Source organism: Malania oleifera, chromosome 3, assembly GCF_029873635.1.
Source record: "Malania oleifera isolate guangnan ecotype guangnan chromosome 3, ASM2987363v1, whole genome shotgun sequence".
In the NCBI taxonomy this organism is placed as follows: Eukaryota; Viridiplantae; Streptophyta; class Magnoliopsida; order Santalales; family Ximeniaceae; genus Malania; species Malania oleifera.
The window spans coordinates 115165430-115192560 of NC_080419.1; the positions used below are offsets into that span (position 1 = coordinate 115165430).

The 27131-nt window shown below is 36.4% G+C and overlaps 1 protein-coding gene across 1 annotated transcript; it reads right to left on the bottom strand.

Annotated features, from left to right (window-relative positions):
* Window positions 1-5283: 5283 nt before the first annotated feature.
* On the bottom strand, window positions 5284-27131 carry LOC131151512 (pentatricopeptide repeat-containing protein At4g33170-like). Its single transcript, XM_058102752.1, has 16 exons — window positions 26696-27131; window positions 24894-25756; window positions 23386-23830; window positions 23209-23279; window positions 22149-22273; window positions 21015-21312; window positions 20474-20529; window positions 12166-12369; window positions 11997-12091; window positions 11873-11900; window positions 11586-11679; window positions 11297-11384; window positions 11031-11173; window positions 10863-10943; window positions 10655-10778; window positions 5284-8384 (listed from the first exon to the last, which is right to left on the bottom strand). Exons 2-16 carry the CDS (start codon window positions 25677-25679, stop codon window positions 5284-5286), a joined length of 5739 nt encoding a protein of 1912 aa, XP_057958735.1. The 5' UTR covers window positions 25680-25756; window positions 26696-27131.

The window sequence follows — 27131 nt, forward strand, 5'->3', positions numbered from 1 at the left end:
AAAATAAGCAGGTCGCCACACTGGGTTCAGGAGATTAAGGAGATGTTGGCTATGCTGGAGTGCACGGAAGAGCAGAAGGTGTAGTTTGCCACTTTCAAACTAGTGGGAGAAGCGAAGAAGTGGTGGAGATCGGCAAAGCTGGTGGAGGAACAACGCCCAAGACCTATGGCTATCACCTAGAGCTGTTCCAGGGAGGTTTTCTTCAGTAGATACTTCCCTACTGCCACTAGAGAGGCTAAGGCAGAGGAGTTCTTGAATTTGACTCAGGGACACTTGACCGTACAACAGTACGCACCCAAGTTTGTGAAGCTATCCCGTTTTGCTCTGCACATGGTCCCAGATGAGCCAAAGAAGGCTCGGATGTTTGAGAGAGGTCTGAGGCAGGGTGTACGCGCACAGGTGGTGGCATTATTAACTCAGAGTTTCTCTGAACTAGTGGACAGGGCCATGACAGTCGAAGCCAGTCTTTAGGAGGGGGAGAGAGCAGCAAATCAGATGAAGAGGCCCATGTCTCCCAATTTTCATCTTGACGCCAGATAGGGTGCATGGGGGAGAGATAGTGATACTACGGGCCTGATGTCAGATAGGAATGATTGGGGTTATAAGGGAAATTCATTCCGCTCTCACTGTGCTAGATGTAACTAGAGGCATTGGGGAGAATGTCGGGGTGAGGGTACAGTATGTTATTAGTGTGGCAGGTTTGGTCACAAAGCCCGAGATTACCATGAACCGCCAGTCAACGCACCCGCTCCTAATTAGAACTAGAGGAACAATCCGGTGCCTCGCAGCGGCCCAGCTCATGTTTACACAATGATGCCAACTAATGCAGATATTGACCGTAGTGCAGGAGCAGGTAGTATGTTTATATTTGAGGCGAGCAACAGATTTAATTTACTCTAAGTAGCATGTTTATGCATATTTTTTAGTATATGAAAATCTGTGATATGAGGATGGTAGGAATAATATTAGAGTTATGTAAAATAATAAATTAACAAATTTCAAGGATGAAATTTTTATAAGGAGGGAGATTGTAGAAATCCAAACCTAGAAAATAAGGAAAATAAATAAGAAAATAATAAAGGAAAAGTTAAAGGGGCAAAGCAGTAGTATTCATTGACGAATCCCCTGTTTTCGTCGACAAATTCCCTTCTGTGGTTCGTCGACGAAGTTCAGGCGTCATCGATAAAGAAATACCAAGCGACAGAAATTTTAGGCTTCACGTTCGTCGACGACCCATTCTTTTGTCAACGAACATCCTTCTACAGTTCGTCGACGAATACACCATTTCGTTGACGAAGTTGGCCGAGTCAACGACCTATAAATAGATATTTTAGTTGCTTAATGGTTAAGAAACTTAATTCTCTCTCTCTCTCTCTCTCTCTCTCTCTCTCCCTCTCTCTCTCTCTAAATTGGCGCCCCACCTCTTCTCTCTATGATTTCTCGTCGTTCGTCGTCTAATTCGACGATCGGAAGTTACCACGAGGATCCAGGGGTGTTTCTCTGCAAGTCTAGCGGAGTGGATTTTGAACGGGATCTTTCAGGAATCACCCCAAAGTTGAGGTAAGGGTAAAAATGGACTATCTGTCTAGCATGTAATTAGTTAAATGGGGTGTATGGGCATAAGGATGTTTAATGGTTGCTAATATGGGATTTGAGTTGATTAAATTGGGGAAAATGTGGTTTTAGGATTTTGGGCTCCGTATTGCCGTAGGGTGGACTTTAGGAGCGTCCTAGGAACTCTCCCAGTAAATAGGTAAGGGGAATAAATTATATCAATTCTTTTCTAAATTCTACCGGTTAAAAAGGAGTTTATAATTATATGTATATGTTTACGACTTTTGTTTCAAATCCAATCGTTTAAAAAAGGAGTATTTGGGCTTAGGGTTTGGTTATGGGTTATTATCTTCCAAATTAGCTGGTTAAACTTGAATACGAGACCATATGATTAAAGTAGTGAGTTTTCTGAACGTGTTGATTGGGTTAGAATATTAGCTTGGATTATCTTATAGATTATGTAGAGGATCAAAGTAATTAGTAGAGTTATCCAACTCAGTTTTGTAAAGTACAATTTAAATCTTTAAATTGTGTGGCATGAGATTGATTTTATTAATGAAATAGATATTGTGGCTGTGGTGTATTTGCCTGCTTGGTTGATGTGATATGCATATTTTATATGAAATGAGTGGTTGTGATTTGTAATTATATAAGGGATCCTATTGTGATATATCTGTGGGACTCTATTGTAACATTGAGACTCTATCACGATGTACGTACTGAGAACGATGGGGAGGGATGCTCAGTACGCTGGGCACCATATAATGAAAGGTAACTGGGCACCATGTGATGAAAAGTAACTTGGGCACCATGTGATGAAAAGTAACTGGGCACCATATGAAATGAAGTGTTTGTGCATTATCACCTGTAATATGTATGCAGATGTTGAGGTTTGCTTTATGGTAAATATGTGCGTACTGTCTGCTTGTACCTGTTCAGTTATTATTATTTATCATACGATTATATTTTGGATATATACATTAAAACTCATGTCACACATTGTTATACTTTGTTCGTCTTTACTGAGAAGTGTCTCACCCCAACGATATATTAACTTTTCAGGTCCTTCTAGTGATCAAGCTTTGTAAGCTCTGGGGCAAGGTTTAGTTTTGTGATTTTAAGTTGATGTAAGATACTTGAATATATAGGTTTATGTTTTAAATACTGGTATGTAATATGGTCAGATGAATGTATCTTTTGGTTGTGTAATATGAATTACAAAATACTTCTTTTTGGGATGAATTTATAGTACTCTGGTATTATTGTTGGGGATGCATTATTATTATTTTCGCTGTGTGTATGAATAATATGGTATCAGAGATGGATTTTTGGACACCTAACACCTCGAGCCCCACTTGGCGGGTTCAGGGTGTTGCAAGTGCCAATTCGAAACACAGAGTGGTCAATGAACGAAACTTTAATGAGTTTGCCTTCAAGTTGATCCGTATAAATATTAGCGAATAATACATATAAATATATCATCCCAAATAATTAGTGAGTAATAAATCGAGTACCTATTAACAAATAAATGAATATATAGCATATTTATTTTATAATTTTTAAAATATTTTAATATATTTAACTAGAATTACAAAGCATGTTGCACTCATCATCTTTAACTTATTAATTTTTCTTTCAAAAGGCTTTCAAATATATGTACTAAAAAGTCAAAAAGAGAATCCTAAAAAAATTATTATTTTAGGATATATTAATGCTTTTAAATAAAATGAATTACTTAACGGCTTGCCCAATCTAAATCCATTTGACCTTAATGGTTTAGGTTTGAATTTGAATTTGAGTTGATTTATTTCATTTCACAGGTTATTATTACTTAAAGTATGGATCATGGGTCAATCATTGAATAAATACCATTTTACTAATCTTAGAGCTATGCAATTTTTAAAGCTCAAGCAATTTTTTATCATTTTAGCATTGGTCCATTTTTATTGATTTTTTTATTTTAAAATTTTATTATTTTTAGGGACAAATAATTAATTATATAACCGTATGTAGTCATATTAATTAATCTTATCTAATGTTTGAAAAGACTTTAAATTTAGATTTGTATGAATTTGAACAAACAGATTCACGCGAATCCACCTCTCCAAACAAATCTTTCATATAAACAACAAATTAAATGGATTCAGCTACTTGATTTCATATTGACGTGCCACCAAAATTTCACAAATTAGAAGAGAATAGTTGGAAGGGAGGTATTAATATGAGGCTTTAATAAGCTAACAAAATTGTAAGGCAAAGTAACTTATTCAAACAAGTACTTCGATGGCGATGACACAATTATTTTGAATCCTTTAACACCATAAAAAATTAATAACAGCCCAACAAAGGCAATATGATGATTGATGACTTGAACAAGTTTTACTCATTCAACTTACATAATATCATCTGTTTGAATTGTCTTTATGCATACTTACTGTCCTAAATATTGTTAATTATATGTACACCTTTATAAAAAAAAGAAAAAGAAAAACTTTATCTACGATTCGCTTCAAACATAATAGTCAAGCTAAATATTTGAATTCAGAGAATTAAATGAATGTACCTTATTAGAACAAAAAAGAGAAAGAAAAAAAAAAGGATATCTATGATTCGTAATCGTGGAAGTATTGAATAAATCATAACTTTGTATGTTAGTGCTTTGTGGTCAGGCTGAACATTTAAATTCAAACTGCATTTAGCAGTGGTTACTGCTCATAATCAATTGGAAATTGTCTTCATACATGTATTTATCTTCTAAAATAATTGTTAACCATACATATGCCTTTAGAAAAACAAAAAAACAAAAAACAAAAATTATATCTATGGTTCATCTCATGGTCAAAACTTTAAATAGATCATTACTTCATACACAAGTGCTTAATTAATAGCCAAGCTAAGCATTACAACTCAAGCGACATTTACCATTGAATAAACCATAACTCGCTTACATGTAACTGTGTAAGTACTCATTGACTGAACCTAAAGTTGGAGCACAAATTTCTTTATTTTATTCAATCATCCACTTCTCATCCTGCCTCAATTTATATTCTCCATCAATGTGGAATGGAATTCAAAGTGGGTATAGCTTATTAATACTAATGACTCATTATACCAATGATGCCTTCGGAATTCAAACTCCTTTTTAACCAGTTTCTCTCTCACACAAAATATTTTAATATGCCTATTCAATAAGAAGATAGAATGGCGGGATGCACTAGCCAAATTGCTGATCAAGCTTAAGGGCTCAACTCGAGCTCAGCGGAGCTCCAGCAAAATGGTTCTAGCTCAAACTGTAAGCAATCAAAGAAAATTTCTGCTTGGCTTGCTTGATCAAGCTCATCAACCAGTTAGATATGTCTGTAAAGGAATTGCAAGAACCAAAACAGCCAATAATTAAAGACATCCAAAAATGCCTCTGGACGACAAAATGAGATTATTAACACAAGTGAAACTGCGGATCACAAAAAGAGAACTAGTTAGATGATAACATATCCCCCCTCCTGTCCAGTACTTCCCAACCCAATAAAAAAGGGGCTTCAGAATGTTATTATGGCAATAATTATGCTGTAATTTCTAGCTATCACCGCACAAACAATTCTAATTGTCGATGCTAAACACCCAAAAAAAAAAAACAAAAATTTTCTTGCCATTATGCACGGGAGCTTGAGCTTTTTTGTACTTAAAGAAAATGTTAATAAATTAAATCCCAAACAATAATTGAGTTTAACACTACCAGTAATCGCCGCAAGAGCAGATTCCATCTCTGAAACAATGGAAACGGTTTGCATCTCTCAACACAATTTCCCTTCTAGAAACCTTTGATATATACTTGATTGCATTGTGACAATCCCCACAAACTCGGAGGTTTTTTATTACCCGAATTGTTGAGGACGGAGGAGTGCTTATAAGTCCATATGCAATTGCTAACTTCTCACTGTGGTAATACAAGGCACGCTCTTTTTCCTCTTGTTCCACATCAAGGAGCACAAAATCTGTATCAGGGACATATCCTTCTTCTTTGATAATTTTTATCAGATCTTCAACCTTATCATATATCAGATTAGCTTGTGGATGGGATCTGTCATCCACCACAAACAAATGTACCTTGTTCTTTACATCTATCCAACTAAACCCCGGGTCTTTCTTTACATTCTTAACCTTCATCATTTTTCTAGCATCAGTTACATCATCCCATCGGTTGGCAGCAGCATAGATATTAGATAAAAGAACATAAGCTGATGAATCAAAAGGCTCCAAAGCCACAAGCCTTGCTGCCACCCGTTTTCCTATTTCTGCATCCCCTTGAACCCTACAAGCACCAAGCAGAGCTCTATACATCGATGCTGAAGCTTCAAAGGGCATTGATGCAATCAGCTTCTCTGCTTCTCGAACGCGCCCAGCACGGCCAAGGGCATCAACTAAGCAAGAATAATGCTCAATCCCTGGCTCAACACCATAGTTTTTGAGCATTGAGTGAAAATAAGCATAAGCTTCATCAATTAAGCCGGAATGGCTACATGCTGAAAGGACTCCAATAAAAGTAACTCTATCAGGTTTAGTTCCATGAAATCTCATATCTTTGAAAAGTTCAAGGGCTTCTTCACCATTCCCGTGTTGGGCTAAACCCACCAACATGGCATTCCATATGGCAATATTCTCCACATCCATTCTCTTGAATAATTGGTATGAATCTTCAACACTCCCACACTTGGCATACATGTCAACGAGTGAGGTCCCAACAAAAGGATCTGAAGCACAATCCAACTTGATCACATTTGCATGAATTTGTCTTCCTTGTTCTAGAGCGGTCAAGCAAGAGCAGGCTTTGACAAGGGTGGCAAAGGTATACTCATCGGGTAAGATCCCAGACTTCCTCATCAAATGGTATATCCAAAGTGCACGGTCCTCATCCCCATTTTCTGTGTATCCTGAAATCATAGCTGTCCATGCGACATCATCAGGTGTAGATATACCATCAAAAACAAATTGTGCATTTTTCATTTCTCCACATTTAGTATAAACATCTAGGATACCACTACTAACATATAGATCTGAATCAAAACCAACTTTTATCGCATGGGCATGAATTTGTTTCCCTTGTTTCAACCCTACCAAGCAGCCACAAGCTTTAGCTGCAGTCGCTAAAGTAATCTCATCTGATATCTCTCCACTTTGGTGCATTAGGGTGAAAAGCTCCAGTGCTTTGTAATTGTCACTGCTCATTATGTAGCCAAACATCATTGCATTCCAAGAGGCCAAATCAAATTCTCTTTTAGTTTGAAAAATAAACTCTGCCTCTTCCATGCTTCCACTCTTAGAATAAGCATCAATAAGCGCTGTTGAAACAAAACTGCCAGCCATGACACCTATTTTTAGAGCATGAACATGTATTTGGGTAGCAAGATGCAAGCTTTCTTTAAGATAGGCACAAGCCCTCAAAACACTCGCCAATGTAAAATGATCTGGCCTTAAGCCATCACGTAACAAATTTATAAAAAGGGTCAAAGAAGACTCTTCCATTCCACACTGTGCACAGCTTGATATCATAGAGTTCCATGAAACTAAATCCAATTCTTCCATGTTAGTGAACACTTTTTGTGCATAATAAACACAACCCATCTTCGCATACATGTTGATAAGACTATTTGCAACAGAAACAACTGAGTTAAACCCTGATTTCAGAGACAAGCCATGAATCTGTTGCCCCAACTCTAGATCACCTGAACCCAAAACCACAGCTAGAATGACAACTAACGTCACATCATCATAATCTACATTTGATCTTCTCAAATTCGCAAAGCTTTCAACAGCAGCCTGATTATCACCTGCTTGGAGATATTTGGATAAGGCTTTATTCCACAATATTACATCTGAATCATCTTCAGACAAATACAATTTAGTTGCGTAGGCCTGAACCTGCTGCACATGCCTCCTACTATCATCCAAATCAACTTCAGAAATTCCACCAAGAATACAACGGACACTCGCTGCATCAGGACGTAACCCAGTCCGATGAAATTCCGAGAAGAGAAGAAATGCTTCCCGCTCAATACCCATTTGCACATAGGCCTTAATCATAACATTCCACAACACAATGTCCCTCTCGGGCATTTCCTCGAACAGAACACGGGCATCCCCGACTTCACCAATTTTTGAATATATATTGACTAGAGCCCCACAAACAAAAGAATCCCACTCCAAACCAATTTGAATCGCATAACCGTGAACAGCCTTCGACGCCCATAAACGTCCAGAATTCAGGCACAGCTTCAGGACGGGAGCTAAAGTGAGTCGACTCGTGAATGCAACGGACCTTCGAAGAAGGCGGAAGAGGCGAAAACCCTCCTGAGTACTACCATCCTCAGACTCTGAGGCATAGGCGGCTAGAATAGAGTTCCAGGTGACGAGGTCTCGATCTGGGTCGGGAGTTTTATCGAACAGGTGGCGAGCGGAAGATAGAGAACCGCATTTGGAGTACATGGTGATGAGATTGTTGGTGAGGAAGCGGTCGGAATTTTGGCCGGACGATATGATGCGAGCGTGAGCGCGCTTGCCCAGAAGCAAGTCCTTGGAGGAAATGGCGGAACGGATGATGGAGAACCATTTGGAGGAGGAAGACGACGAGGGTGAGGAGGGCGACGAGCGGTGGGGGGCGGCGGAGAGAGAGGAGAAGCGGGAGCCATAGTGGAGGATCAGGAGAAGATGGGGATGAGATTGAGAAGTGGTTGAGGATCGAAGGCTGACCTGCACTTGCATTGCCGCCGCGCATTGTTTGAAACTTTGAACTTCGATTCCCTCCCAACCTCCCAAGCAGGTGATTTGCAAATAATGAGGATGAAAAGTATGACATTATTGTTTGCAAAAGCAAAATCTCTACAACTAAATAATGCTTAGGTATAGAATATAAATTTAATAAAATATGCATAAAGATATAAAGATATATATGATGTTAAAACAAAATTAAATAAAGTTCTAAACTAGAAAAGTGGTAGTAGAATTATTATCATGTTTCAATTAATGGTCATTATGTCAAAATTCATAAAAATATGATTAATTAACTAAAGTTCATTTGATAATTTATTATATGAATACTTTTTTTTTTTACATTTTAAAAAAATAAATTTTATAATGATCATTGGATTTCAATTTGTAACATATTATGCATTGAATGTACTACATCTATGTCTTGTATCTAAAAAATGTTATTGTTGACGTGCAGCGATTTTAATCCTCCGATTAATAAAATAAATAGTACAAAAAATATTCGCAGAAAAAATGTGGATGAGAGATTTTACGTGGTTCGGCAAGATTGCCTACGTCCACGGAGCGTTCACTATGAAACGATTACAGTACAAGATTTGATTAGACTCTTCCCAATCCTAGATCCCCTGTACACCCCTTCACCTGTCAAACTAGTGAAGAAAAAGTCTTCCTAGAGAGAAAGTCCCCTCTAACTCTCCTTGCCCAAAATGACAAGCAATACACTCTTTTTCCCATGACTTACAAACATATATATGACACCACACAACCGTTGGATTTAGAGACAATCCAACGGCTGTGATAAAAGCCACAATAAATAAATAAATAAAACATATTTTTTAACAATCTCCACCTTAACTTTTAATCACAGTCAAGCACAACATTCCATCCCCACGCTTTGGGATGCTCTGTCAACAATCAATAAGAGACTACATCAACTAAGTTTAGACAGTGCTTGAACTTAGCTAATGTAATAGGCTTCGTGAGCATATCTGTAGCATTTCCATCTGTGTGGATCTTCAATAACTGGAACTTACCACTTTCAACCCAACCTCTAACTGCATGGTACTGCATGTCAATATGCTTCGTGCGAGAGTGGTAGACATGATTCCTTGCCAAGTGGATCGCACTCTGACTATCACAGAATATGTGTAACCTATCCTGCATAACACCAAGTTCCTGAATCAGTCCAGTTAACCACAAAGCCTCCTTACCTGTCTCTGCCAAAGCTATGTATTCAGCTTCTGTAGTAGACAAAGCTATAGTAGGTTACAACATAGCCTTCCAACTAATGGAACCACCAGCCATGGTAAAAATGAAGTTAGAAGTAGACCTCCTCTTATCCAAATCACCTGCATAATCGGAGTCCACATAATAGTAAACATTACAATCATTAGTACTTTCAAACAAGATACCATAATCAGAAGTGTCACACAAATATCTGAAAATCCATTTCACCGCATTCCAATGCATTCTACCTGGATTAGCCATATATTTGCTTACCAAACTAACTGCACATGACAAGTCTGGTCTACTACATACCATAGCATACATCAGACTCCCTACTGCACTGGCATAAGGCATACTAGCCATATTCAACTTATCCTCATCAGTAGAAGGACACAGTTTAGCAAATAATTGAAAATGAGCAGGTAGAGGTGTACTTACCGGTTTAGCCTTATCCATATTAAACCTTTCCAACACCTTCTCAATATACTTACCCTGTGACAACCACAACTTGTTCTGTTGTATGTCCCTCCCGATTTCCATGCCAAGGATCTTTTTAGATGCACCAAGATCTTCATCTCAAACTCATCCTCTAACCTGGCTTTCAACACATTCAACTCATCAGTACTGTTAGAGGCAATCAACATGTCATTCACATATAGCATAAGGATTACATATACACCACTGTTAAGCAATCTGAAGTAAACACAACTGTCATAACTGCTTCTAACATACCTAATCCTCAATATATAAGAATCAAACCTCTTATACCATTGCCTAAGGGATTGCTTTAAATCATGAAGAGACCTATTCAACTTACATATCAGGTGTTCTTTACCTTGTTCCACAAACCCCTACGGTTGCTCTATAAAGATATCTTCCTCTAACTCATCATGAAGGAAAGTTGTCTTTACATCCATCTGTTCCATATCTAAATCATGCATGGCAACCAATGCTAACAAGGTTCTAACAGAAGCATGCTTAACAATAGGAGAAAAGATTTCATTATAATTTATACCTTCTTCCTCTTTGTATCCTTTTGTTACTAACCTGGCCTTATATTTTATCCCTTTTGATTCTGAAGTAGGTTCTTTCTTTCTGAAAACCCACTTACAACCAATCAGCTTCCTATCCTTAGGCTTCTGAACTAACACCCAAGTGTTATTCTTATGAAGAGACTCCATCTTCTCAACCATGGCTCTATGACAACTATCTCGTTCAGAACTCTGAAATGCTTCCTAAAAATCAAAAGGATCTCCACTACTAGCAATCAAAGCAAATGCAACTAAGTCCTCAAACCCATACCTGACTGGAGGCTTAACATTCCTCCTTTCTCTGTCGGTGGTTAGCCCTGTAGGCTCATGTCTATCACCTGTCTGAGAAATTTCCTGAGGAACTGTAGCCTGTCTCATTGTATCTTGTGCAACATAATCAACAATAGTAGTTTGAGTATTACCCATACCTGAATTCTAAATATTGTCTAGCTCCACCTGAATAGGTACTCCCGCTGAATCAGACTCCACCTTGTTATCAACATTCTCCTTCAACATGACTTCCTCATCAAAGATCACATCCCTGCTAATGACCACCTTCCGTGCCATAGGGTCCCACAACCGGTATCCTTTCACTCTTTCTTGGAAACCAAGAAATGCGCACAGTTTGGACGTTGAGTCCAACTTTGATCTTTCTTATTCCTGCACATGCACATATGATGGACAACCAAATATTCTCAACATAGAGTAATCTACTGGCTTACCTGTCCATACTTCCTTAAGAATCTTTGCATCAATAGCTGTAGAAGGAGACCTGTTTTCCAAGTAGCATGCCATACTCACTGCTTCTGCCTAGAATGACTTAGGTAGATTAGCCTAAATTTTCATACATCTTGCCCTCTTTAGTAATGTTCTGTTCATTCTTTCAGCTACCCCATTCTACTGTGGCCCATGTGGAACTATATAGTGCCTAGTGATCCCCTCTTCCTTACAGAAGTCAATTAACTAGCTGTTTTTGTACCCTAGTCCATTGTCAGATCTCATAAACTTCACCTGTTTCCATGTTTGTTTCTCTGCCTGAGTTTTCCATTCCATGAACTTACTGAATTCCTCACTCCTGTGCTTCAGAAAATACACCCAGACTTTCCTGGAAAAGTCATCAATAAATGAGACAAAATAAATAGCACTATTGTGAGATTGTACATGTACTGGACCCCATACATTTGAACGAATGTACTCCAACACCTCCTTGCTCGTATGCTTTCCTGTTTTGAAACTCACCCTACGCTGTTTACCAAACAAACAGTATTTACAGAACTTAAGCTTACAATAAGAATTACCTCCCAGTAAGTTCTGCCTGTGCAGCTTCTGCAAACTCACTCATGTGACCCAGCCTCATATGCCACAGAGTAGTATCATCTGTATCTGTATCTGTATCTGAAGAGCTACTAGCTACAGCTCCACCTGTCACTGTGCTACCCACTAGAGTGTACAAATTGTTCCTCAGATGACCCTTCATTACTACCAGCGAACCTCTAGCCACTTTCAGCACACCATCCCTAGGTGAAAAAGGAAACCATTACTGTTCAAAGAGCCCAAGGAAATCAGATTCTTTTTCAGATCGAGAACATGCCTCACATCCCTGATGGTTCTAACCACACCATCAAACATCCTGATTTTGACCGTTCCAATACCAAGAAGACCACAGGAAGCATTATTATCCATCAACACCATCCCTCCAGAGATTGGTTCATAGGAGTCAAACCAGTCCCTGTATAGACACATAAGATACGAGCACGCCGAATCCAAAGTCCAAGTATCGACTAAGTAACTGGACCTATAGTAACAACCAAAAGATCCCCATAAAAACCTGATAAACTGCTCTCCACTACAATAGCCTGCTTAGTTTTCTTCTTGTTCTTTTCCTCTAAATCTTTTTTCCTCCTTAAACAGTCCTTCTTCATATGCCCTTCTTTCCCACAATAAAAACAACCACTCTTCCAGTTCCCATTCTTACCTTTAGACTTGGATTGAGATTTCCCTCGATTCCAATTACCCCTGCTAGAACTCCTGTCCCGCTATTGGCTAGACTCACCATTAGCCACCAACCCTTCTCCATATCCTAGATAATTTGGTTTGTGAAAATTATCACTCTCCAGAATGGCAGTAGTCGCCTCATCAACTGTAAGAGTCTCTTTACCTAGCAGTAATGTGGTTTTCAAAGTATCAAGTGAACTGGGAAGCGAAATCAAGAGAATTGGTGCTTTATCTTCCTCCTCAATTTTTACCTCAATACTCAGCAACTACGTGATTATTATATTGAAATAATTGAGGTGGTCTCTGACTTCTGTGCCCTCACTCATCCTCAACTGATACAACTGTTTCTTCAAATACAGTCTATTAACTAAGGACTTGGACATATAAATAATCTCCAATTTTTTCCAAAACTCAGCTGGTGATGTTTTATTCAACACACTGTATTTAATTTCTAGAGCTAAAGTTAAGCGAATGGTACTTACTGCTTTCATTTTTAGCTCCTCCCCTTGATCATCTGATATGATCTCTAGCTTCTTGTCTTTCCCATACAGTACCTTAATCAGTCCTTATTGGACCAACACATCATTCACAGTGCTTTGCCACAAACTGAAATTATTTTTTCCATTAAAGGGCTCCACCTCGAACTTAGCCATCGAAGTACTCGCCATTAAATTTTTTTTTTTCCTTTCTCCTTTTTTTTCCCTCTCTCCTCTGACATCAGCACCTATCTGGATGACGTCAGCACTCCACGGGGAGGATCCGCGCCTCGACCTAGCCCGTTTCGCTCAACCCAGATCCCTGATCCACTACACGTGCAACCCGCACGTGTTCTAGCCGACTCGGATGTTGACCCGTGCCTTGACCCGGTGGGTTCCGCTTGCATCCGACTCGCAACCTAGCTTCTTGACCCGCGTGTCAACCTGTTGCATTCTGTACCTGACCCGATTTTGAATCCAGGTCTGTCACCCAATTATGGCCCTATTCATCAAGTTCTTCATCCGCGAATTTTTTTTTTATTTTGAATTTTTGTTCACACCTTCAATTGAAAAATGATCCTCCTTCAAGTGAAAAAATTTTGGAATAATTTTCCAGAATTTGATCTGAACTACGTACCTCAATCCGATCTAAACGAATTGCTTTGATCTTGAGCACTCTCGTGAAAAAACTATCCAAAAAATTTCTTTCGATCTGATATGATCTATCAGATCTGAACCCAATCGAAACCATGCTCTAATACTACTTGTTGACACGTAACGATTTTAATCTTCTGATCAACAAAAAAAATAGCACAAAGAATATTCATAGAAAAAATGTAGATGAGAAAATTTACGTGGTTCGACAAGATTGTCTACGTCCACGAAGTGTGCACTTGGAGAAAAATCTACTATGAAACGATGACAGTACAAGATCTGATCAGGCTCTCCCCGATCCCAGATTCCCTGTACAACCCTTCACCTGTCAAACCAGTGAAGAAAAAATCTTCCTAGAGAGAAAGCCACCCCTAGCTCTCCTTGCCCAAAATGACAAGCAATATACTCTTTTTCCCATAACTTACAAACATATATATGACACTACACAACCGTTGGATTTAGAGATGATCCAACGACTGTAATAATAAATAAATAAAAATATATTTTTAACAGTTATCCTATTATTTCAGTAAGTTGTCTCAACCAGTTCTTAAGACTAAAAAGGAAAAGTATTTGTGATCTTGATTTAATAAAATTATAATCCTTAATTCCTTGGTTGACGAAAATAGTAGATGAAGTAGTAAATAATTGTGGATGATACATAAGTTTATTGGAGTTGTTGATTGAGAGTTTTAGATTTTTGATGATAACAAGAGACTAATATTACGCATTAGATGATATCAAAAGAATGAATAAACCCTACATCTTCATGTCTTGGGCCATCCTTGAATCCCTCGTATTGGAACACGAGCTTAATTAAGTGGAAAGATCTTATGCAATCGTCACAAGTATAAAATAAGTTTTTGGAAGTATTTTTACAATCTCATAAGTAAATTATGACACAATCAACATCATTGATGATATAATTACTTTGTTTCTCCTCTTGTAATTTTATGTTTGTCATAAAAAAACAATAAGCTAGCACAACGCATTAGAAAGTCTTTTCTGCACCTTCCCCTTTTTATCCTTGAAAGCCCTTTTGGCTCCTTGTTTTCGAAGAGTATGTCAATGTTGACTTAAAGCTTATTCTTATGGAATTGTGAAAGTCATACTGCACGCACGCACACATATAATAATTTTAAATATTAATATTGATAAAATTACTTTAAAATAGTCTTATAAATTTTAAATATTAATATTGATAAATTTACTTTAAAAATAGTTTTATATCTAAAGAAAAACATACACAAACTTTTTTAAAAAATACTTTTCTGAAAAAGTATTTGTAATAAGTACTGAACTGAAAACGTCTGCCATGCCCATAAATTGTTTAAATTTATAAGTTTGTCACCGCTTATGAATAACAACTACTTATAAGTAGGTAGTATAACTTCTTAAAAAGTTCAAAAAAAATATTTTTAAAAAAATACTTTTGTAGCAAGTATTTATCTAGATATAAGCCGAACAATACTTATTAATACAACTACTTATTCTAAATACTTTTTACAATGAGTACTTACTTTTTAAGAAATTTCAAATGACGGCTAAACAATTAAAATATAAAAATAATTTTAATAAAAAAAATGTTTTCATGATTATAAAATCTCAATTTGACATTTATATTTTGTACAAAAACCATTTTCTTGAGAACATTTTTGGATGTAATTTAATACTTAAATAATAGGGATATTTTTATATGTATTTTCTATTTTTAGAGTAATAACATAGATAGTATTGGATTTTTTTTTTCAATTAATTGTGTGTGAATCATGATTACGTGCTTAAATTGCGTAATTAGGTGTTTTAATTCATGCATTACGAATTATATTTTTAATTAAATGTCTAATTATCCTCAATAAATTAACATGGTGTCCTATTTATAACATTTGAGTTTTATTGAGTAATTTATGAATTTTTGGGTTTTTTATCGCAGGGTAATTATTGGAAGTAAAAATCGACACTATTTCGTATTTTGAGCTTAACTTTCTCGTTTGAACTCCGATCGAGACGATTCAAAATTCTGGGGAAAGCTGAGAAAGAGTTCTACAACTTTCGTGTGTTTGAGCTATGAGAAATACAACCTTTAGTATGGTCAAAATTGTGCTTGTGTACTGAGAAATAAAAAAAGAAAGGAAGAAGAAACAAGAAAAGAAAATAAAAAAATAATTGATGTGACCTTCCATACTGACCATGCGCACAAGAGAAAAGGGGCTAGGGTGTTCAATTGCTTGGGGGCTGAATTGTAAAAAGAAGGGGGATTTATGGGTTATTTTGAAAAAGTAAAAGAAGAAAGACAAAAGTAGGGTATTAGCTAGGTTTTAGAGAGGTTTTTTTTCTTTCTTTGTTTTTGTTCTAGCAGGAGGCAGCAACAACCTTGGGAGGCCATGGCAGCAGTAGCAGTCAGGCAGCATCTCTCACGGCTACCCTCTTCTCTCTCTCTCTCTCTCTCTCTCTATGTGATACCCCGTGGAAGAAAGACTTAAAAAGATTAGATGTTACTATTCATATAAAAAAGGTGCACCTTTTTTTTCAAGAGTCTTCCCATAAGAACTCCATGGTTAAGCGTGTTTGACTTGGAGTAATCTTGGGATGGGTGACCTTTTGGAAAGTTTTCTCAGGAAGTGTGTGAGTGAGGACAAAATACACTGAAAAGAACGTGTGTTGATTTGTGGGGTTAGTTATTAGTCCAATAAGGCCCCCGTATTGTCTGGTCCAAGTGGAGGAGGAGAGACGCAGTGCTCCCTAACAGATCAGGTTGGGGCGTTACAAAATGGTATCAAAGCAATTACCCAGTCGGAAGTGTGATGAAATTCACATCGCCCGAGTTTAGAAATAGGGGTTTGCAACGAGGACATTGCGTTCTGTAAGTGAGGGAGAATGTAATATCCTGTGTAAGAAAAGCTTAAAAAGATTAGATATTACTACCCATATCAACAAGGTATACCTTTCTTTTCGGGAGTCTTCCCATAAGAACTCCACGGTTAAGCGTGCTTGGCTTGGAGTAATCTTGAGATGGGTGACCTTCTAGGAAGTTTTCTCAGGAAGTGTATGAGTGAGAACAAAATACACTGGAAAGGACGCGTGTTGATCTATGAAGTCAGTCATTAGTTCAATAAGGTCCGCTTTCTCTCTTCTATTCTCTTTCTTTAGTGTATTTATTTAATAAAAAGTTGTGGTTGAATTTTATTTTAGTTGGGTTATTTTGAATTATTTAGTTTAGATTGCTCTTAAAGTCTTGCATGGAATCTTAAATATTTGTTTGGGTTATTATTTATTATAGAAAAAAATTTCAATTTGTTTCTCTTATTTAGAATCTTTATTAGAATTTAAATTGTTCTTGTGTGTTTTTATTATTAAAGTTAGTGTTTTTATTTAGTTAGCGTTTATTCTTATTTGGGTTTATACTTAAAGTTAGTATTTTTATTTGATAGAATGGTTGTAAGATTTAGTTCTTTTATTATTTTAGCATTGAATCTGATATTTATTTAAGTTATTTCATGTATATTTAATTTTTAGTTTAAACTTAAATTTTATTACAAAAACCTCAAAAATCTCAGGAAAACTGAATCTGAGTTATGTTTAGTACATTTTTCTTTTTTTAATTTCTTTTAAAATTATACGAGTTTGAAATTAGAATGCATTCTCTGAAAAGACGATCTAGCTCCTAGACTAATTATTATACAACTGAACTCTTATACCTGAGATAACTTTCGAACTACTCATTTTTTAAGTGAGTCAAATCAATTAAAGGTATGTTACTATGCATGCATATACTTCTTAGGCTAACCTAAGGAGCTTTAAACCCTAGTCCCCCTTTTTCTAAGAAACCCACTTGGTGAATGACACAAGGTCACAATTATTGAGGTGTAATGATGGGAGTGAAGCCTAACTTTGCATTATTGAAATTTGAAATGAAAAGAAGATAGGTGAGGAAGAAATCCATGGCGGCCTAGGTGAAAAATTGAATTAGTGTTTTGAAGAGAACTTACCTTACCACCAAGTGTACAGGAGGTCTTAAGCTTAGTTAAATACTCTTAATTTATTATATTCACAATCATAAAATTATTACTAGGGACTCTCCCTGATTTGTCCCCACGTGCAAGAGTGTAAACAAAATTTACACGTCATTATTTAATTCCACATACATAGCAGAAATAGGAGATTATCCTATTTAATTTAATATAATCTTACAAAGTAACATGTAAACCAAATGCATGTACAAAAATTGATGAATGAAAACCCCCAGGGTGTGGTTCAGGTGATAGTGTGGGCTGCAGGAGTGCCTTTCACCAGGATCGGCTCTTGACAATATGGGGCCCTAGGCGAATAATTTATTCAAGGACCCTTAATATTTTGTTTTATTTTTATTTTTATTTAAAATTAATTTTTTTAACTTTTTGAGATGCAAAATCACTAATTAAAGTTTTATATTCAAGATTTTCAAGTATTAGCTAGTTGTTGGTTATTTAATTTTTAGCAAAATAACTTACAACAAAAACAAAATACTCTATCTAAATCTTTAGAATATATAAGCCATTTTCTATCATGTTTCTCTCCATTTTATTATTATTATTATTATTATTATTATTATTATTATTATATTCTAATTCCGTCTCTGGAATTGATTGCTCGTTTTTTGGGGGATTTTTATCTTACTCATTTATATTTTGTTTAAAACTAAAAATAAATTTATCAAGAGCTCCCTTTTGAGATGACACTAATTCTTCTTATTTTTTTTCTTTCTTTGTTTTTCATATCCGGAGTCATATTTTCTCGTTGACATAATTAAATTTCTAAATTAACACTAACTATAAATTGACAAATTATGTAAACAAATAAAAATAAATTTAATAAATTTATAGAAATAGTAGATTGAAACAATATAACCTGATTATTATTATTATTACAAATCAATCGGTGAGTAAGACTTTAGAGATATCGGATTCTTGTCGGATACAACGCTATAATCTCAAAGCTTCCAAAATCTAAAAAAAAATAGAAAAAAAAAATTCAAAGTGAAAATAATAGAAAAATAATATACAAACATTGAAATAAAAATTAGAATTGATGAAAATTACATAGAATTGGAGGCCCGAAGATGATGAACACAATAGTTGGAGCAAAAATCATAGAAAAACCAAGAGATGAGAGTGTGAGAGATGAAAAAAAATTTTTAGAGAGACTAAGAGAGAAAGATGGGAATAATAGATAATTTGAAATACAATAAAGTTGTTAGTTGAGAAATATAAGACTTGAAAAAAAAGAATTACATTGTATTTATTTTATATTTTAAAATATAATTTTATTATTTATTAATTAGTTAGGAAGTCAATTATGGATATAGAGCATAATAAATAATATTAATATTATTTAATTAAAAAAAATTTTGAAATTCAAAAATAAAAATTATTATATTAAAAAAATTGAGGGGCCCCAAAAATTTGGGGGCCCTAGGCGCCTGCCTCAATGGCCTAAAGGCAGGGCCGCCCATGCCTTTCACGAGGTCAGGTATTCAAACCCTACCGGACTCGTTTCCGCCTCTGGACTCCTGAATTTACCCTCTTTTTGGAGTTGTGGGGTCAACTTCAAGGGGCGCAAAATTAGTCACGTGGACCGTAAAACGGACGCGTGGAGACCCGGTGCCTATTACAAAAAAAAAAAAAAATTGATGAATGAAAATTGAAGTTTTGCAATCATGGGTACACCATAGCTTAATTGAAGTTTAAATGAATGATTTGTATTGGAGTCCGAAATTTCCTTCATTTTTTAGTTTGAGTCAAGTTAAATTTACTTGCATTTTCTATTTCAATTAAGTCCCATTTGAATCTTAAAAAATATTATAGAAAATGAGTGAAAAAAAAATATTTTAAAATTTTTTTATGATAAAAAATTATATCAAGAATCAATTAACAAAAAATTAATTTTTCACACGATTACAATTTAATAAAAAAAATTTTAATCATATTAAAATATGATTAATAATTATAGGAAATCTTAATCCAATTATTATTAATAGTCATAAAAGTCAAATTAGTATCGTAAGGTTCAAAAGATGGATAATTTTACTTATGGGCGATTTTCAAATTTTAAGAAACTTATCAAGTTATAAATTTATTAGAAATACCAAATTATTATTAACATTGAAAATTGGTATTTCATATTATTTATAATCTTATAATTTAATGATTTTACGTTATAGCATAAGATCTCTACTAGTAGTAAATTTAAATTGCATCATGGGGAAGCACCTTGGGTATCAGGATAGGATTCAATAAGATAACTAATTTTCGGCTAAAAATGCTAATTATCTTCACAATAATCTGTCATTATTAACCAAAAAAAGCAAAACAAAACAAAACAAAACAAAACAAAATGTGTAGCTCTTTGTTTTGTATAATTTTTTGTCTCACCTCTTCATTTTTAAGCCTTTCACTAGGTTAACCGGTTGCTACCGACATAAACTGACCAGCTCTAGAGGCTAAAAACATCTCAACTCAATGAGCTCTATTTTACAATTCTGTTGTAAAGAAAATAGGCTAAGGGAGTCTTTAGCCAAACCCTAGCCCATCAAACACACAACTGGTGTAAAAAAGAATACCAGAGCATTCACCATCAGACTTAGAGAGCTTCAATGGGATTAATTGCGAAATGAGAGCGAAACTCATAGGAAGGCTGGCTGAAACCATCAACCATCATCAAATCAACAGATTTGTACCATCTGCTGCGCTCCACATACATCAATTTCCAGCCAATTCCTGTCATTTCCCATCTTACCTGTGTCCCAAACATGCATCATACATTTTCTGATTCATGCTAATTTGAGCCCTTGCCTGACACAGTCGAGTGAACTGAGCTATCATGTAAATTCAATTCTATCAGTTACATCTGACAAAAAAAAAAAAAAACAGAGAAACAAACAGGATGTAATGTAACAAAAATTTTTAAAAAAAAGTTAAAAAGGTACAAAACAACAGAGGAGGTGCAAAAGACTGCTGATGCAGGGCTCCCTCGCCGATGGCTACCCCCTAAATGTGATATGTGCCGCCTTCAACCATACTGATACATTTCCAATTCCCTCTTCACCATTTCATTTTCACTTTCTACATATTTTTCATTTTCTCATTTTCACTTTTTTTTTTTTCTTTTTTCTTTTTTTTTTTTTTTCTTTTTCTTCTGATTCACCTCTCCCATTTCTCTTCAACTCTTTCCATGTACAGGTACAAGAATGATTATGATGATTGATTATGACACGATGGATTGTACTGTATCAAAATGTCCTACACCACAAGTAAGGCTTACATCTGTGGCTTCAATATAGCACAACACGAAGAAGCCCTGGCTGGGGCTCGGTGTAGTCGAGGCCTTCCTCCTGAAGTAGATAACGCTGTACAGCAACTGGAAGTCTGGCTGGGGTGCGTGAGCCCCTGGTGTGGTGGCCCGTCCCAACACATATGTATACTTGCAGATGCTGCTCTGCTGACCTCGCCATGCTCCTCAACACGCTCAGCTCATGCTTCAGCACATGTATGGCTTCATTAACATGCAGCCCATGCAGATCTATCATTCTCTCCTGTCCTCTACCATTGCTCTGCATCTCTAGACCAACTGGGTTCCTGCAGAACAATTGTAAATGCAACAATAGATTATTCTTGCAATGGTTAGCATTTCAAAGAGTCGTTGTGCATATAATAATAAAAACCCACTGCCAATGATGGCCATGGTGCCATTGGAAGATGGTGTATTTCATCTATTTGATTTCATGATAATTTGTTCCAACAGGACAATGGCAAACAACAGAAGTGTGGGTGGTAGCAATTAGGGTGTGCATGTGCATGAGAGAAAGAGAGAGAGAGGGGCCTCCTGAAAATTTATTATTCAAGTTTCTTCTAATTGTGAGGATTAAAAGAATAACAGCAAAGGATGCGAGCAGAAGGATGGTAAATTATCAGGCAAGCATCCTCTTAAGGCCCACCAAAATTGAAAGGATATTACATCAAAAAAACATGGAAAAGTAAAAACAATCATAAACCTAACTAACAATCTGAAATGGCAGAGAGAAGAAGAAGAAGAAGAAGAAGAAGAGGAGGAGGAGAAGAAGAGGGGAATTATAAAATTAAAAGGGTTTATTGTTTGGAAGGATGGTACCCTACCAGACAACCAGAGAGGGAAGAAGAAGAACAAATTGGGGAAGGTAAAACTAAAACATCTGTACCTACAACGAAAGCTACAGATATTATTTAGAACATTAGGATAAATATATTCAGAGGTAAAGGTCTCAAAGGAGTCCCAAGGTAAAGAACTAAAACTTCAGGCGCCAAATAGAGCGTGATCTCATTCCATCAAAAATATAAAAGGACACCTCAAGTAAACAACCAAAAAATAAATCCAACCCAACCATTACTGCATCATCTTGTTGATGGACAAGGCCGAGTAAAAACAAGTAACAAACCTCTGACGGTATATAGATTCTTGAGCTTTTCCATGAGCTGCCTTCATATGCATGTTGTGCAGCTGCCCCTTTATGCTTAGTTCCTTTGCTAGAGCCTTATTGCCAATGAGGTATGCCTGCCTTGCCTATTTTCAAACAAGATAGTACTACCCTGTCAATAAATGTGATTTTGCAGTCAAATTGCACTAAAAAATTGAATACAAGAATTAGAGTAGACTCACATGTGATTTGGCTCAGCAGTCAGCAGGTGTATTTGAGAACATTTGCGGTATAATGGCCCTAATAGGTTATGTTCTTTGCAGTGGCCCACTAACAACAATTTGACAAAGCAAACCTAACAAAACCTATTGGTCAACATGCTAGTCAAGCATGTTCTCAGCCACTGCATTCTGGTAGGAGTAGGCCTACAATGTACAACTGGCTCTTGTTCCTAGACTCTACTTGACTAGTGTCCATAAATAAAAAAAGCAAACTTAGCTTAGTCCTACAAATCTTGAAGCATGATTGTTAATGCACTCCACTTTCTTATTTTATCCTTCCTTATAGCTACTTTTTTAGGTTTTCTTTTTTGGGTAGGGGTTTTGTGGTGGTGGGTTTGGGAGAGGGGAGGGGAGGGGGGGGGGGGGGAGGGTTGTAGAGAAGGACAAAGGTTATAACATCTGACATCCACAAACCATATCTGATTCCAAGTTTTGTCCCTCGCATATTTTAGTTACGATAAACAAAAGCTACAAGGCTTAAATGAACTTAAGTATTAACTGAAAAGAAAACTCAAAAAAACTGATGATCAATCTTCAACTCATCCTTTGTCTTTAAAATTGCATCATGAAGATCATACATTACACTATTTAATTAGAAGCACGTTTATAATCTAAAGATCTAGTGTTTAGAAGCATGTTTACAATCTAAGATCTAGTGCTGCTCTACAAATTTTTATCATTCGCAGGATCTATAAATATGTAACAACTCTATCAGGCAATTGGGGCACCATAAAGTTGTTAATTACTGAAGTTCTCTCTCTCTCTCCCCAAAAGTTGGTCGGACCTGTTTTAGGTCATACCTGTTCAAAGTAAGCATTACGCAGGCGTGCATGGTCACGAGCTTCTTCCCGCAGCTCAGAATACATATTCCCTGTCTCAACAGTATTAATGCAAATAAATATGCAGGAGGTTTTCGTCCATCAATTAAAGGTTCAGTAAATGTGTGTAAGTAATTTTTTTTGGTTTGAGAATATTACCAACTGCATCTCCTGTTTCAAGCCAAGTAGGAGCTGCTCGAGCTGAACCACGGCTTTGCAACTTGTCACTATACACGCCTCTTCCATTTGCACTGCTGTAAGAGCTTCCCAAAACTAAAGAATTTCTACTTGAGCCAATGTTTGCATCTGCAGAGCCATTTCTATCATACTTCCATATGCCAGAGTCTTGAACTCCCTTCTTGACAATTGAAGCAAAATCAACAGCGGATCTTGATGGAATGGAGCTGGCTCTGAACAAAAGCATATTATCCTTATCAGAAGATTGATAGGGAGCGAAACTTTGCTGGAGATCCTCCCTAGAATATTTTGGCAGATTATTCTGGTTGTCTGGCACCGGAAGTGCAGGAAAGTCTAATGTGCTAAGGTTGGGAGCTGAAAAATTCTTCAAGCTTATATTTTGATTGAAATTACCATCGACTTGAAGCTACAATTACAAACAAAGTTACCATAAAATAAACATAGAAACAATAATACAGGTCCACAAAGATATAGTTATTAAGATCTGCAAAAATTTATCGTAAAAGTAGCCACATTTTTCCATAACTTCCATATACATCAGAACAAGTAAAGCTACAAAACTAACTTAAGTGCCAACGCCCCTGTGGAAGCATAAAACACACCATTGAAAAAGCAAGAATCTCAAATTAATACTATACAATAATCAAATACAGTGTAATGTGGCAGAAAGGAGATGTCCATGCAACTCTCTAATCCTGCAGTGCCAAACCCCTCCCCCACCCAAACTTTTTTTACCCTAAATAAAATACATAACCTAGCCTATAGAACAGAAACAAAAATTATCTAAGGAAGAGTTTTTTTTCTGATCTCAGTCATCTGAACAGAAAACTGGAAACTTAAACATAGACAACAGTTGCATTCAATCACTTCAAACCAGTCTGGGGAATAAAGGGCATAAAAAGGATAGCCCTCTGCAGTTGCTGAGCATCCCAATCGATTTCTCATCGCATTTATTGCAAATTCTATGACTTCCAGTGTGCTTTTCTGTAAGACAGGACTAAAAAGAAAATGTCCAATCATCAATCAAACTGGAAGCACAACATAACTTTTAATGAAACATAGCTTGTAGTAATACAATTTGAATAAATTTAAAAATATTTTCTCACTGCAACTCCTCTTTTATAAACTGATCACATTTTAGTTGAGTTGATTCTTTGAAAATCACAATGGTACTTCAATAATCCCCAAAATAATTTCACCACTCTATTAAACAACTAGCAATGTAGCATCCAATCAAAGTGCTGCAGGCGAAGCTTCCTAAAAAAGTTATTCGCAAAACATCACATCTCCTGAAACTATATTTCACTACAACAACTAAATACAATGTAAACCACAAATTATAAAAGCTACAGAAAAGATGCGTATCTACCACCAATGCTTCCACTGAATCATTATAGTCCAAGATAGAAGCAAACCACCAAATCTTGACCAAACTCCAAAAGTGCATTAATGAGAAATAATAAACCTACCTCTAGCTGAGTGAGCATCTCAATAGTTAGGTTCAAGTCACATCCATTGGCAAAATACACCTCTGCAAGACTTTCAGCAGCAAATCCTGGGAATTGTGAGACCAAAAACTCCACAGGGTTCACACTAGTGTTGTCTACTATAGTATGCTCATTGAACACATCATTTAGGAGTCCTTGTCTAGAATTCCCACTATAATGAGGTACCTCTCTACCATTTCCTAGAAGCTGATCACTGTTGACAATTTGCTTCTCCCAAGGTTTAGATGGTGAGTGCAGAAAGTTCGCAGACAATGAATTATCGCCATAAGATGAAACAGAATACCCCAACTTTTCTGTGAAGCTGTTACCATTAATATGATTGGAAGATAACTCTTGCTGCTCATTTGATATATATCTGCTACCCAGAGACGAGGAGAACCTTGAGGTTTCACTGCCATCGTTTAAGGATAACGAAGATAGTGAGAGGCTCCCAAGTCCTTGAGACTCATCTTCTCCCATAACCTTAAAGTCAGGAGTAATATCATCAGGGAGCTGATGACACCAGTATTGGTGCGCCTCTTCATCAGAATTATTTGAAACAGACGACTCTGAATGATCTAACACTGCTTTCCCTAATGTCCCTGACGTATGGAGCTTTGCTGTTGTATCTATACTGCTGCTACTTCCAGCTGGAGATCTAAGGGAGTAAGGAACAAATTCTGCTGCATTTGGATTCAAAGTTGTTGCCCTGTTTGCGGCAATTAACTTTGTCTCATTACTTGGGATGCCCTTCTTTGAAAAGCTCATTCTTTATTGAAATTCAGCATGCATTAAGAAGACTGATGGAGAAAATAAGCGAAGTTCCAGCTAACACTACCCAAATCCTGCAAAACAATTCATCAAGTGCTCTCCTAATCAACCAGACAAGATTTTTCTCTTATGACATGCTAGATGCGCACTCACCATTTTTGTGCAAAACCTCAGAACAACAAAGCAATTTTGAACAAGCATGATGACATGGACATAGCCTAATTGTACAGGAATTCATCGAATAAACAACTGCTAATACCATTTTGCCACAATGAAATATCTCAGATATCAAAGATATTAAATTCATGCTAAACATGATAAAAACATGCTGAAAGACCATGTTCAAGGCTGAAGATATACCATGCAGGAGACCAACAATTTTAAAAACAAAATAGAAAACCACAAATGATTCTAGTTCTCAATTAAACTAGCATTATAGATACATTAACGACAAATGAACTATAAATAATCACTACAGACACAATTTTTAGGTTATTTGAAGGCATCACTACACATTTCTTTCTCAACAAGCAAAACAGCAGAAGATAAGGATGTGAACTCATTTCAAGAAAATGGAAAAAGATAACATGGGCTGAATTTAGTACAACGGAACTTAAAACCCTAAACTTCATACATCAATAAGACAACGACACAACTGAAAATTCTTTCAATTTATCCAAGAAAAAAAGGATCACAAAAGTAGTCAATTAAGAACTTGGCACCCAGCTCATTGAATTAAACCCTAGCCTGTAAACCAGAAGCGGAAATAACCGCCGAAATCTAAAAAATCACGCGCAATAAATAAGGCAACAAGAAATAAACATCAAAGACAAAGCAAGTACGAACCAAAACTACAACCTCACATTGTTGGAAGATTCAATCTTCAGAGATCTCAATCAATTGAACCCCCCCAAAAAAAAATCCAAATACTGATCGAACGAAAAAGCCAGTATTTAGGGGCAATCGTACAATGAAACAAAAGATCCAGGAGGGAGAATTGGCGAGAATTATACCTTTGCGAAGCTCTATGATGGAAGAAACAAAATCAAATGGATCCATCCGGGACGGCGAGAGAAGGTGAAAAGGGGAACAGGAGAAGATTGAAAAATGAGCAAATATAGAAAAAAGGTAAAATCTTTGTTGGGGATTTGAGCTCAGCCCTGCAGTCTCTCTGTCTCTCTCCCTATCTGAGAGCTTCGGGAGAGGCTCTCTCTCTAAATTTATCCCTGGGAATTGGGCTGTGTGCTTGGTTTTGTACCAGATGAAACCCTCATGGCTGCCTCCACCACCACCACATAAATACGAACACCAACACACACACCCAACCCCTTCGCCACTCGATTTGACGACTCTCTCTCCTCTCTCTCTCTCTCTCTCTCTCTCCTCAGCTCGATAGCTGTACAGAATGACGTATTTATTTATTATTATATTGAATAAAATCCAATTCAG

Excerpts from the sequence above, each read along its gene's own strand:
- LOC131151512 (XM_058102752.1), bottom strand. The coding sequence starts at position 25,679 with ATGAGCTTTTCAAAGAAGGGCATCCCAAGTAATGAGACAAAGTTAATT. Across the intron at positions 23,831-24,893 it reads AGATGCTCACTCAGCTAGAG|CTTCAAGTCGATGGTAATTT; the intron begins GTAGGTTTATTA and ends TTGTAATTGTAG. Across the intron at positions 22,274-23,208 it reads GTAATGCTTACTTTGAACAG|GCAAGGCAGGCATACCTCAT; the intron begins GTATGACCTAAA and ends GTTTGAAAATAG.